The following is a 13,152-nucleotide window of genomic DNA, read 5'->3' as shown; positions in this document are numbered from 1 at the left end:
ACAAAGGGACATTATACATGATCATATTGCTCCAGACATTTTTTTTTAAATCTGGAGGATATGGGCCTGTGCAAAAAAAAAAGATGAAGGGCCTGTTTCCCAGTTCCAGATCAAGCCGACTCATGGTCTGCAAAGCACCTCCAACTCTGAAAGTGATTTTTAGTCCAGGAATAGGCTTAATCTGAGTCCAGGAATAGGCTTAATCTGAGTCCAGGAATCTGACATTCAATCACATGTTAATGATAAAGAAAATATATTTACCTTTGACTTCCTTTTCCTTTTTCTCCACCTCCTTTTCAACCACTGTCAATAGACAAACATTTATAAATTAGTGATTTTTATCAAATATATATATATATATAGTACTTACTGCTAGAACCAGGTAACATAGGTTACATCCATATTGTCAACATCTATTTTGCAATGATGAAAACAATCTGACATGCTTTGGTTTTGATGTGATCATACAGTGAATTCCGTCTCTTGGAAAGCATGTTGTAAATTGAGCACATCTCTCTCTCTTTTCACATTTAAGTCAGTGTACTTGACAACCTGTTTCTTAGCACATTTGTCCATGAGCTATCATTTTATAATCTATTTTTCTTGTTGTATAGGGCAGTATGGGAGCTGTGTGAAATGTGGAGTTGACAAGAACGGCCAATAGTTGAAAGCAGTCTGAAATGTGGAGTTGACAAGAACGGCCAATAGTTTGGAACAGTGTGAAATGTGGAATTGACAAGAACGGCCAATAGTTTGGAACAGTGTGAAATGTGGAATTGACAAGAACGGCCAATAACGGCCAAGAGTGCATATTGGTGGTAAGGACCAAAGCATGCAGTTGCCAACCTTTCATCACTGTGCTGCATTCAGCGTCTCCGGCTGAATTGACAATTTTGCAAGTGTAAACGCCCCCTTGCTTAGGACCAACGTTCATAACATTTAAGCAGCACAAGGGCCCCTTGTGTTTCAGAGAGTAAGAAATGGACTCTTCGACAATCAACCGATTGTGTAGCCAGATAACAAACGGAGTAGGAATTCCCTTTATAACGCAAAAGAGAGACACGGTGTCTCTAGGTTTGGCAAGGATTTCTGGGGGCAGTGTCACAAGGAACTCTGGGTAGGTGGCACCAATGTAATCACATTCGTATTCTCCATAGGGTATAACATCAGGGTAATACTCATGGCTTATCTGCCTTTGAGTTCTTTGTGAGAATGGCGGTAGAGGTCCAAGACTCTGTAAGGACTCCTGCTTGTCTTGGTCAGAGGGCTTTTTAGACGACTCCCTGTCTGTCTTAGAGTCTTTATTGACAGAATCGGAAGGGATGGGTGTTTCGGCTTTGGGATTCACTTCTTTGGCTGGGTGAGAATAAAGTTAAGGGAGATTTATTAGGTATTAAGAACATCAGTCAGAGGACATCAGTAAGAGGGTATCTTAGATCTAAACACTGGGAGTTAGTAAGATGGCGAGATGGTATTAGGGGCATGCTTTGAATGGGGAAAAAAAACTATACTTACAAAATAAATATGTTATTACATTATATTCCAATCGGTTACAATCTAAAGGAAATATTAAAAGTTTTAAAGGTTTTACAAAAGAATCAAGCGGAATGGAGGTGAAATGGACCAGAGAGTGGAAATATTAAATAGAAACTGTATCCACCTTCAACTGTGAGTTGTGCTGAAGTTCTGCTCTCTCCGTGTTTATTTTTTGTGGTACAGAGGTATGTCCCTTGGTCACCAAGCTGAACATTGAGTATGACAAGTAACAGCACACCTCCATTTTGGGTACGTTTCACCCTCTCTGTGTCTGTGAGGTTCCTTCCATTATGATCCCACACTATTTCAGTAAAGGGTTGCCCGTCGAACGAGCAGTTGAACTGAGCCATCTCACCACTTTTGACTTTGACGTCATTCATTTTCAAGAGCAACTTAGGGCTTCTAGGGATGCTCATTTCAGAATTCTCAACAGTGGTCACCTCAACCATCTTTACTGATGAAGATGACGTCCTCATTGTGGACATCTCAGACACAGTCTCATAGGTCTGTACACTGTGTGATCCACTGACATCCACTGACTGGTACCCTTCTGAATACATTTCCATTTTATGACTGATCATTGTTCCCCCAGTGCTTGACACACTTTGCCTAGCTACAGATTTCATATTTTGATCTGGGAGAATTAGAAGAGTGTAATTTGGTCAACAATCAACTGCTATCAAAATGAACCTATACTACGAGTAAAGAAAAGTTTAATAACTTTGGAAACAGATTATCCACCACACCAGGGCAATATGAAGATAAGGAGAAAGATCAATTGAATCATACAAGTACACGCATAGAGCAAAAATAAGTTCTAGGACAAATAGTATCTATTCTCAACCTTTAACAATACAGAAGCACACTTAAATTGGACATACAGAACTAATGTTCAATAAGACTTTTACTCACCTTCAAGTGCCAGATATCCTGCGCAAGTGACCATTCCTGCCGAGTTTCTGGCAACACAGGTGTATTCCCCTTCATCCTCGGGGTACACTCTGGAAATCTCCAGCTGGCAGGTGTCATCGAACTGAGACATCCTGAAGGCATCGGACTGTCCGATCTCTTTCTTATGGACGTACCAAGAGATCTTTAGATCTAGCAAGAGAAAAGTTTGGTTAATGTCAATAGTATTAATAATGCAAGATTATTAATGCTGCTTTTTATGAATAATGCAATACTATTATTATTTTAATTGAACAGTTTAGAGAACAAAGTAAGAGATAGGCCTAGTGGAAGTCGAGATAGATACCTTCACCAGAGATTCTGCACTGGAACCTAGCAGCCTCTCCCTCATTAACTGAGGTGTTGTTCATTGGTGTTATGATCACAGGCTTGGACATTGGAGATCCAGTGTCAGGAGAAACGACTTCTGAAACTGAAATCAAATAAGTCTTATTTTTTTCCCCTTTTTTCATTAAGAGGTTATTTCAGTACTTTATATGTGATTGTTTTTCCACTTTACCTTCCACATTGAGTGGTGCTGAGCTGGTGGCAAGCCCAACGTCATTCTTGGCCTCGCAGTTGTACAAGGCTGCGTCCTCTGGGAACACTTCGATGAGAAGCAGAGTGTGCTCATTTCCTTCACGCAGGAACTTGCACTTGAAGCCAGGGGAGAGAGCCTGGGAGTTCTTGTACCATAACACCTGGGGCGGGGGGACGCCAGTCACTTCCACAGAAAATCTAGCAGGTTTGCCAGCCTCCACAGACAGGGCCTGCATGCCGCGAATTATCTGAGGTGGCTCAGGGACTAAATTATGGGAACAGACAAAGACATTTGATGAGAAGAAAGGAAGGAACACCAAGCTTAGGGAAAACTGGGTAGTTTTTATTTTTTTAAGAAGAAAAACCCATCTGTTTTCCCTGTGATTTAGTTGTTTAAATACATCCTTGTAAAAACATAATTGAAATTTGCATTATTTGAAAATTGCATTATTATTTCAGTGTGACTTTTGTTATTGGGAGTTAAAAGAGAGCAAACACTTACTATTGACATGTAGAGTCACCACGACCCTGTTCTTGCCAGCGATGAAGGTGTACTCCCCTGCATCACTTCTATAGGTTTCAGAGATGGTCATGCGATGGACCTTTCTAATGGCAATGTAGTGGAGCCTATCGTCAAGGTTGAACTGGATCTCAGCACCGTTCCTCAGCCAGCGACCTTCAACGTCGTCCTCACTGACTTCAAACTCAAACGACGCTTTTTGTTTCTCAACAACCTGAAAAGAAATAATACAAATGTTCATATTAACACTGATCATTTTTGAACTATTCAGTTTTAAACTGTCCCCCTTCAATGTAATGTTATCCGTATTCACCGTGAATTCTTTCTCCTCGGGTTCTGTGATGTGGATGTCACGCCCCTCCACGGTGAGATGAGCCTTTGACATGCTTGCACCAGCGACCACAGAATACTCTGCAGCATCAGACAGGCGGACTGACTGGATCATTAGACGGTGCAAGAATTTCTCAGTGGAGACCTTGTATCTGTCAAGGCATTTTAGAAATAACTCTTAAGATACAGAGGAATCGTTCAAATGTAGCATTTCACAGGAATCTCACAGGAATAATATACAAATAAATGAATGAGACGTACCTTTCAGACATTTCCAGTTCCTGTCCATCTTTCATCCACGTCACCTGAGCATTAGGCTCAGAGATCTCACATTCAAATGTGGCCCTCTTCTTCTCTGTGATCTTGATATCTTTGATGTGCTTGGTGAATTCAATAACGCGTGCTGTGAGAGAGCAAATACATTAATGAACAACAGAAAAATTACTTTCATGATTAATATTTAGAAAGGGTCTGGATTAAAAAAAACATACCATCAACATATAGGCTGGCTGTAGTTGCAGCAGAGCCAGCAGCAAACTTGTACTCTGCACCATCACCAAAGTGAACATTTCGGATGGTGAGAGAGTGAGTTAGGTGTTTGGTGCGGCTCTGGCATCTGTCAGTGGAGCGAATCTCAACACCATTCTTCAGCCACTTGTAGGTGATGCCCTCATAGTTGACATTCACTTCAAATGTGATGGTGTCTTTCTCCTGTGCATTGAGGTCTTCCAGCATGGAGGTGATCAAAATGGCTAAGGAAAAAACAATGTCATTAGAGAAAAAGACCTATGTGATACAAATTATTTCAAGTACAGATTAGTTGAAAACTTACGGCTAACTTTCAGAGTTGCAGAGACTCTGTCATTTCCACAGACAAAGGTGTATTCTGCAGAGTCTTCACTGCCAGTGTTCATGATCTTGAGCTGGTGAAGTTTGCCCTGCACCACAATCCTGAACTTGTCACTCATTTCTATCTCCACTCCATTCTTCAGCCAGGTGGATGGGACATTGAAATGTGACACTTCGCATTCAAAAGTGGCCACCTGGGTCTCTGGGACTTCAATGTTCTTGATGGGTTTTGTGACACGCAGAGCTGGAGAGAACGAACAATAATGAATATATTGAAAATACATTTGAGTGGGTTAAGTCATCTATTTGTTCACGTGTCAACACTTACATTCAACATATAAATGAGTACTGCACTGCACATGTCCGACCATAGCAGTGTACTCTCCTGCCTTGTGGTCATCCACATTCTGGATGATCAGCTTGTGAGATTTTCTCTCAGACAGCATTTTGATGTTTTCACTTGGTTTAAGCTCAACGTTATTGAACATCCATTTGATAGGGATGTCATCATGAGACAGGCTCAGCTCAAAAGAGGCAGTGGCATCCAATAGTGATGTCACATCTTTAGGCTTCTTCGTTATAGTAATTGCTGAAAAAAAGATTGAGAGTCAAAACTTTCAAAATCTTAAGTAAACAAACATTTTCAATTTGTGACCATAAAAATATGAACTTACCCTCAACGTTCAGTCTGGCATTAGCAGATAGTTTTCCAAGTTTGAATCCATAAACTGATTCATCGTGTATGGTGCAGTTTTTGATCTTCAAGGTGTGGATCATGCCATCAACGGTGACTTCATATTTCTCACTAGGTTGGATCTCTACACCATTCTTAATCCATTGTGAGCCCTTCACATTCTCATGGGTGAGCTCCAGAATGAATGCTGCTTCTTGTGTCTCAGTGACAGTTTGGTTCTTCAGGGTCTTCTTGACTTTCACAGCTATGAAATCAAACACAAACATGACATAACAGCAGGCATATAGTAATAATATAATAGTCATATATTAATGCTAACACCAGTTGAAAATAAGTTAACATTTCTACTCAGGAGGTAACACCTACCTTCAACTCTCAGGTTGGCTGTTGTCTTGGAGTTTGCAATCTGGTAGGTGTATTCACCAATGTCATTGGGTCTGGTGATGACAATAACAAGACGTCTGACAGCTCCATTTTTCTCACTCCTGACATTTTCACCAAAGTCACAAGGTTGTCCATCCTTCAGCCACTTGCCCTCAGCAGTTGGGTTGGCCACCTCACACTCAAATTCAGCTGTCTGAGAGTCAGCCACAATGATGTCATGCAGCGGTCTGGATATAGCGCCACCTGGGAACACAAATACATTTGGATTTATTTCCTCCAATTGGGTAACTGCCCTAAAAAGTTTTTAGATTTGGCAGGTGAATGGTTGTTGTAATATCCAACTGAACTTTTACACCATAACGTGTATATGTTTACAGTGTAATGCACTTTTTTGACAAGAGTTATCTTACCTGACACAGTAAGCTTTGCGCTGGATATCTGTTCACCAGCAGCGAATGTGTATTGCCCCTCTTCATCCTTCATGGCATTAATGACAGTCATACTGTGGTTCTTGCCCTTGGTCACTATGTTGTACTTGGAATCATTTTTCAGATGTTGTTTCTTGAAGGTCCAGATACCATCAATGCCAGGGTGGGACACCTCCACATTAAATGTGACGTGCTGTGTCTCTGTGCAAACTTGATCCTCCATTTGCTTCACAATTGAAATTTCTGTAAAAAAAAAGTGAAGTATGTTTTAGTTGGATAATATCTGTAACTGACAAAATGTATTGTATGAAGTTATGTTGCATTTAATCACTTGTGCAAAAGCTTACTTTGGACTATCAGTTTACAGCTAGAGTCAGCTTTGCCAACACATAGCTTGTAGGTTCCTTCATCAGAGGCGAAGGTCCTATTGAACACCAGACGCTGTTTGGATCCCTTTGGAACAATCTGGATTCTCTCACTGGGCATCACAAGCTTGTCATTGTGGAACCACTTAATTGAGCTAATATCTGCAGCAGAGATTTTAGCCTCCATAACAGCCTTGGTGCCCTCAACTGATGTAATATCCTTGAGTGGGGTCAAGATGCTAATCGCTGTAATACACACAGAAAAAGACAAAACGATAAGGCCTAGTAAATAAAGAAATACTCAAAATGAGTATGGACAGTATGAAATCAAATCACTTACTTTGAACAGTCAGCTTTGCAGTGGTGGAAATGTCCTGAGCAGGAACTACAAAGGAGTACATTCCACCATCAAGCCTGCCTGTATCCTCTATGAGAAGTTTATGGATGAGCTTGTCAATAACAATGTGGATGCGATCTGAAGCTTCAATGACAACACCATTCTTCATCCAAGTGCCCTCAACATCTTCTTGAGAGAATCGCACCTCAAACTGGCTTATGTCACCCTCACAGATTGTCATATCAGAGAGGGGGTGCAACAGGGTCACAGGGCGCACTAAAGGAGAAGAGATTGAAGTAAGACTTGATTTCATGCAACTACACATGTTAATAGGTCATGAAAAAACAATCTGCAAGCATATTTTTTTGTTGTCTTTGATCTAGATAGAAATCCTCATCCTTAGAACACTCACGTTTCATTTTCAGGGAGGCACTAGTCTTGAATTCACCCGTGGTGAATGTATATTTTCCCTGGTCTTCTTTCTTTACATCTTTCACAGATAAACTGTGGCGTCCTCGGCGGGAGGAGATGGCATGCTTGCTGCTGGGAGTGAGCTCCTTGTTCTCAAAATGCCATACACCTTCAGCATCCTCTCGAGACACTTCACACTCAAACTCCCCAGAGTAGGTCTCAGGCACCTCAATGTTCTCCAGCCTCTTTACAATTGACAGTGGGGCACCTGAATAATGAGAGCACTGTTAGTATATCTATTCCAGAAAACAAAGAGTACATTTACTGATGAAAAAGGACAAGTTTCCCACAGATTAAACTTAGTTCTTCTCCATTGAACCTGCTTTTTAGTCTAGGACTAGGCTTAATCTGTATCTGAGAACCCAGTCATTAAAGTTCTACTTGTACACCAGTGGTAAGAAAAACGACCAACCTTCCACATTGAGTCTGGCAGTGGTCCTGATGTGGTCATCTTCAACAACAGCACAACTGTATTCTGCATCGTCCTTCATGTTGATGGTCAGTACAGAAAGGAAATGAACCTTTCTGTCTGAGTGCATCCTGTATTTGTCTCCAGAGAAAATCTCTGCATTGTTCATCAGCCATTTGACTTTAACAAAAGGCTCATTGGTCTCACACTCAAAGGTCGCCATGGTGTCTTTCTCTTTCACGTTGGTTTCTTCTAGCTCTTGTGTGAAGGTGATGACTGTCTTTGCTAAAAGGATGAAGATGGTATAATGTATCAGGGATGCCGTGATTCATACAGAATATCAATTACACAGATTTAAATAAGGTTTGATATCTAGGTTTCAGATTGCAATAACTTAATAATTTCCACTGAATGATGATCAATGGCAGCTTATTTTATTTTTTTGCTTACAGCACCTGGTACTAACGAGGACCGGCCCTGAACCCTTACTACTGTGCATCTTGTGTCACAACCTCAGACAATAGGCTACTAATGCTATGAACAATGTAGAAAAATTACTGAAATTATTACTTTACCTTGCACCAATAAGAATGCATGGCTTGAAGTCTCTCCAGCAATGTTCATGGCTTTGACCATGATGCTAGCAGAGTCTTCTGCTGTGACCTTTTTGATTACCAATTCACATACATTGTCTTCAGGCCAGAACGAGTAAATGCGATCTGTTTTCTCCAGCAGAATTCCATTCTTGAACCACTGGCACTCAGGGTCTGGTCTACCGGTAACTCTGACTCTGAAGTGAACTTCTTCCATCTGAGACACGGTCTGACTAGCAATGCGTTCAATGATCTTTGGAGCTTCCATGCTGGGAGAGAGCTTTACTCTCTCTGGTTTAATTGAGGGAACATGAACCTTGCGTTCCTCCTCTTTTTTCTTATCAGCCTCAGACAACATTTTCTGATGGTGAAGCAGTTCTTCCTTCCTCTTCCTAAGCATGTCCTCATAGGACTCATCCTTCTTACGAGACTTGAGCTCCACAGCAGTGATGGCTTCATAATAACCTTCCTCTGTCCTGCGCTTAAATTTGCCCTTCAACTCATCTGTCTCCTCTGTGGCTTTTGAATGGATGACTCTTTCGGTCTTCTTTAGTTGCACTACCTCTTTGGTGTCTTTGATGGCAGTTGGTTTTTCAACCTTAACCACATCAAAGGAAACTCTGCCATGTTCAGCCATGGTGCTAGGCTCTGGGGCCTTATGCTCTGGTGCACGACGAAGAATAGATCTGAAGTCCTCTTTCTGCGTGATCTCCAGCTTCACCAGATGCTCAGCTGTGCCCTCAGGGTTCTCTGCTAACACTTTGACATCTCCTGCATCGTATGACTTGATATCGATAATCTCAAGATAGTAAATGCCATCATAGCGAAGTCTCATTCTCTTGCTCTTGCGAATGAGCTGCCCATTGAGGTACCAGTTGACCTTAGGTGTAGGATAACCAGTTACTCTGCAACGGAACCTTGCAATTTCACCTTCCTGCACATTTGCATTCTCAGGAAGAAGGACAATTTCAGGCTTTGTCTTCTCAGCCCCTTCATCTGCAGTGACTCCAGAAGGACCTCCTTCGTGAGCCATGCGCTCCATCTCATCAATTCTGTGTAGTCCCCTCCTGCCCTCAGGTAACTGAGTTTCCTCCACCATGCTCTTCTCCTCCTTTACAATAAGTGTAGCCGAGGTCTGATCGGCACCAAACGTGTTAGTGGCTCTGCAGGTGATGACACCACTGTCTCTGGCATAGGCAACTTCAAAGTCAAGACTACAGTAGCCAAATTCATTAACCATGCGCAATCTGTTAGCAGCTGCAAGGGGTTTGCCATCAAGTAACCACTCAACAACCATAGTGGGATCACCAATAGGGGTCAGTCTGCATTCAAAGTGGACAGCACCAGAATGCTTCAGCCTGACGGAAGTCAGCTTCTTCTTGAACTGTGGTTTCTGCTGCTTGTCCTTGTCATATAGGTCAGCCTCCTCCCACTGCTCTTGGCCATAACGTAGATGCAGGGATTCCAACTCTGGAGCTGCAATTTCCTTGGCCTTGTATGTTCCCTTGGGAATAATGAGTCTCCTCTCTGGTGCAGGTTCAGCAGTTTCCACCTCAATGTTGACCCTGCAGCGAGTGGTATCTCTTCCAGCTTTGTTAATGGCTGTGGCTGTGTACCAAGCACTATCAGTGCCTACTGTTTGGGGGATCTGGAATTTGGCCTCTCCTTTGGTGCCTTCAATCCTGAAATATATACATTTGTATTACATTTTAGTCATTTAGCAGACACTATTATTCAGAGCAACTAGGGTTAAGTGCCTTGCTCAAGGGCAAATCAACTGCTTTTTAACCTAGTCGGCTCAGGGATTCGAAGCAGTGACCTTTTGGTTTCTGGCCCAATGCTCTTAACTGCTAGGCTACTGTAATGTATCTGAATAGACTCAGAATATTCAACATGTGAGGTCAACATACTAACTGTATTTTAACTCATGATATGGACAAGACACTCACTTGATATTTGGGTGCTTCATTGGGGAGACGATGTCACTGTTTTTCAGCCAAACAATATCAGGCAGGGGGTTTCCGATGGCTTTGACAGCCAACTCAACCAGAGTGCCTTGCTTAACACTGATGTTCTTCAGCTTCTCAATAAACTGGGGTCTGATCAAGTTTTCTTTGGCTGTAAATGTAACAAAGATCAAGCACATACAAATGAATGGAATAAAAATAAATAACAAATAAACAATAGATTCATGTCCTGAAATATTCACTGGAGCACAAATCAAAATGTTTCCCTTTTTCCTGAGTCAGTCACATATTTCAAATGGAGCCTTACCATCAACTGTAAGTGTCATGGAGACAGAGGTCCTTCCAGCTCTGTTCTGAGCGACCACGGTCCACTCTCCAGAGTCATGGGGCATGGCTGGAACCACAATCAGTGACGTAGTTCCATCTTCCTTCACCACTATCTTGTGGGTGTAATCATTGACAACTTGTTGTCCTGAAAATAACAAAGAAAGGAATAATAGTTTTAATATTTTTTTAATAAAACATATCCTAGACGATGTATCATGTTTTCACATCACTTACCATTGTGGAACCAGAAAGTGTCAGGCATGGGTCTACCAACTACTTTCAGGTCAAATCTGGCAGTCTGCCCTTCAGCACACTTGAATGACTGTGGCTTCAAGACAAACACAGGCTTGTATAGTCTCTCCAGCTGACTCTCATCAGTGTCATCAAGTCTGCGAGCAGGAGAGCGTCCGGGAGAACGACCGGGAGAGCGGCTTGTAGAGCGTGGGGATGTGGACCTGAGAAATGAACACAGAAATGAAAAGTTCTTATGATGGCTTTATGATTAGGCTATTAAGCAGCTACATCACTCATAGCATAACCTCTCACCTCATTCTCTGCATTGCCGGTGACTCAGGCATCTGTGGAGCTTCTGCTCCTGCAGTGGGCACCACATACAGTTTCCCAGAGCTTACAGAGTTGCCCTTCATGTTGCTGGCTAATGCTGTGTAAACACCTTCATCCTCTGGCAGCACCACAGGAAGACGCAGGCTGGCTCTACCATCCTGAAGACTCTCCATCTGGTAACGGCCGCCATGATGGATACGCTTGCCATCTTTGTACCATACGATCTTTTGAGAGACAAGAAATTATGGATAAATGTTTCATCTCAACATTTATATGAAGTAGAATGGACACAAAATATAAAAATACATGGTTTCTTTACTACCTTGGGTAGTGGAGTTCCTGACATTTTGCAGTGGAAAGTGACCCCCATGCCTTCCATGATTCTGTAGTTTTTAACTGGAGTGGCAAAGGCTGACTGTACAGCCTCACGGTCTGCACAAGTCACCATCTCTTCCCGATCCTCAGTCACAATTTGTTGGTATGTAATCTGCATGATGCGGACCTCAATCTCATGGATAATCCTCTCCTCAACGACAGTAATCTTGAGTTCCTGTAAACAATTTTTTTTAAAGTAAAGCTATTGAGTGAATCATTGGATTTCCATTGTAGTGTAAAAAGACCACAAAAACAAAAATATGTCAAATAACATCTGATGTAGGGTTTAGTGTGAGGTTGATGTAGGGTTTAGTGTGAGGTTGATGTAGGGTTTAGTGTGAGGTTGATGTCGGGTTTAGTGTGAGGTTGATGTAGTGTTTAGTGTGAGGTTGATGTAGTGTTTAGTGTGAAGTTGATGTAGGGTTTAGTGTGAGGTTGATGTAGGGTTTAGTGTGAGGTTGATGTAGGGTTTAGTGTGAGGTTGATGTAGTGTTTAGTGTGAAGTTGATGTAGGGTTTAGTGTGAGGTTGATGTAGGGTTTAGTGTGAGGTTGATGTAGGGTTTAGTGTGAGGTTGATGTAGTGTTTAGTGTGAGGTTGATGTAGTGTTTAGTGTGAAGTTGATGTAGGGTTTAGTGTGAGGTTGATGTAGGGTTTAGTGTGAGGTTGATGTAGGGTTTAGTGTGAGGTTGATGTAGGGTTTAGTGTGAGGTTGATGTCGGGTTTAGTGTGAGGTTGATGTAGTGTTTAGTGTGAGGTTGATGTAGTGTTTAGTGTGAAGTTGATGTAGGGTTTAGTGTGTGGTTGATGTAGGGTTTAGTGTGAGGTTGATGTTGGGTTTAGTGTGAGGTTGATGTCGGGTTTAGTGTGAGGTTGATGTAGGGTTTAGTGTGAGGTTGATGTAGGGTTTAGTGTGAGGTTGATGTAGGGTTTAGTGTGAGGTTGTTGTAGGGTTTAGTGTGAGGTTGATGTAGGGTTTAGTGTGAGTTTGTTGTAGGGTTTAGTGTGAGGTTGTTGTAGGGTTTAGTGTGAGGTTGATGTAGTGTTTAGTGTGAGGTTGATGTAGGGTTTAGTGTGAGGTTGATGTAGGGTTTAGTGTGAGGTTGATGTAGGGTTTAGTGTGAGGTTGATGTAGTGTTTAGTGTGAAGTTGATGTAGTGTTTAGTGTGAGGTTGATGTAGTGTTTAGTGTGAGGTTGATGTAGTGTTTAGTGTGAGGTTGATGTAGTGTTTAGTGTGAAGTTGATGTAGTGTTTAGTGTGAGGTTGATGTAGGGTTTAGTGTGAGGTTGTTGTAGGGTTTAGTGTGAGGTTGTTGTAGGGTTTAGTGTGAGGTTGATGTAGGGTTTAGTGTGAGGTTAATGTAGGGTTTAGTGTGAGGTTGATGTAGGGTTTAGTGTGAGGTTGATGTAGGGTTTAGTGTGAGGTTGATGTAGTGTTTAGTGTGAGGTTGATGTAGGGTTTAGTGTGAAGTTGATGTAGGGTTTAGTGTGAGGTTGATGTAGGGTTTAGTGTGAG

General features: G+C 41.9%; 1 protein-coding gene across 4 annotated transcripts in view; it reads right to left on the bottom strand.

Annotated features, from left to right (window-relative positions):
* ttn.1 (titin, tandem duplicate 1) overlaps positions 1 to 13,152 on the bottom strand; it is a 186,535-nt gene that overhangs the window by 157,474 nt on the left and 15,909 nt on the right. For all 4 annotated transcript variants that reach the window (XM_036959132.1, XM_036959129.1, XM_036959130.1 and 1 more), the window contains 23 exons: positions 11,585 to 11,812; positions 11,245 to 11,486; positions 10,933 to 11,153; positions 10,679 to 10,843; positions 10,354 to 10,522; positions 8,387 to 10,086; positions 7,815 to 8,096; positions 7,344 to 7,610; positions 6,935 to 7,207; positions 6,577 to 6,840; positions 6,212 to 6,472; positions 5,784 to 6,044; positions 5,398 to 5,661; positions 5,052 to 5,312; positions 4,707 to 4,967; positions 4,366 to 4,626; positions 4,136 to 4,277; positions 3,858 to 4,026; positions 3,527 to 3,758; positions 3,005 to 3,289; positions 2,792 to 2,917; positions 2,449 to 2,637; positions 262 to 303 (listed from right to left, as the gene is read on the bottom strand). In XM_036959132.1, coding sequence (XP_036815027.1) covers positions 262 to 303; positions 2,449 to 2,637; positions 2,792 to 2,917; positions 3,005 to 3,289; positions 3,527 to 3,758; positions 3,858 to 4,026; positions 4,136 to 4,277; positions 4,366 to 4,626; positions 4,707 to 4,967; positions 5,052 to 5,312; positions 5,398 to 5,661; positions 5,784 to 6,044; positions 6,212 to 6,472; positions 6,577 to 6,840; positions 6,935 to 7,207; positions 7,344 to 7,610; positions 7,815 to 8,096; positions 8,387 to 10,086; positions 10,354 to 10,522; positions 10,679 to 10,843; positions 10,933 to 11,153; positions 11,245 to 11,486; positions 11,585 to 11,812 — 6,565 coding nt within the window. The remainder of the gene's footprint in view (positions 1 to 261; positions 304 to 2,448; positions 2,638 to 2,791; positions 2,918 to 3,004; positions 3,290 to 3,526; positions 3,759 to 3,857; positions 4,027 to 4,135; positions 4,278 to 4,365; positions 4,627 to 4,706; positions 4,968 to 5,051; positions 5,313 to 5,397; positions 5,662 to 5,783; positions 6,045 to 6,211; positions 6,473 to 6,576; positions 6,841 to 6,934; positions 7,208 to 7,343; positions 7,611 to 7,814; positions 8,097 to 8,386; positions 10,087 to 10,353; positions 10,523 to 10,678; positions 10,844 to 10,932; positions 11,154 to 11,244; positions 11,487 to 11,584; positions 11,813 to 13,152) is intronic.

The sequence above is a fragment of the Oncorhynchus mykiss genome, chromosome 22, assembly GCF_013265735.2.
Source record: "Oncorhynchus mykiss isolate Arlee chromosome 22, USDA_OmykA_1.1, whole genome shotgun sequence".
In the NCBI taxonomy this organism is placed as follows: Eukaryota; Metazoa; Chordata; class Actinopteri; order Salmoniformes; family Salmonidae; genus Oncorhynchus; species Oncorhynchus mykiss.
The sequence above is the reverse complement of the archived record's forward strand: the minus strand, read 5'-3'. Positions and strand labels throughout refer to the sequence as shown.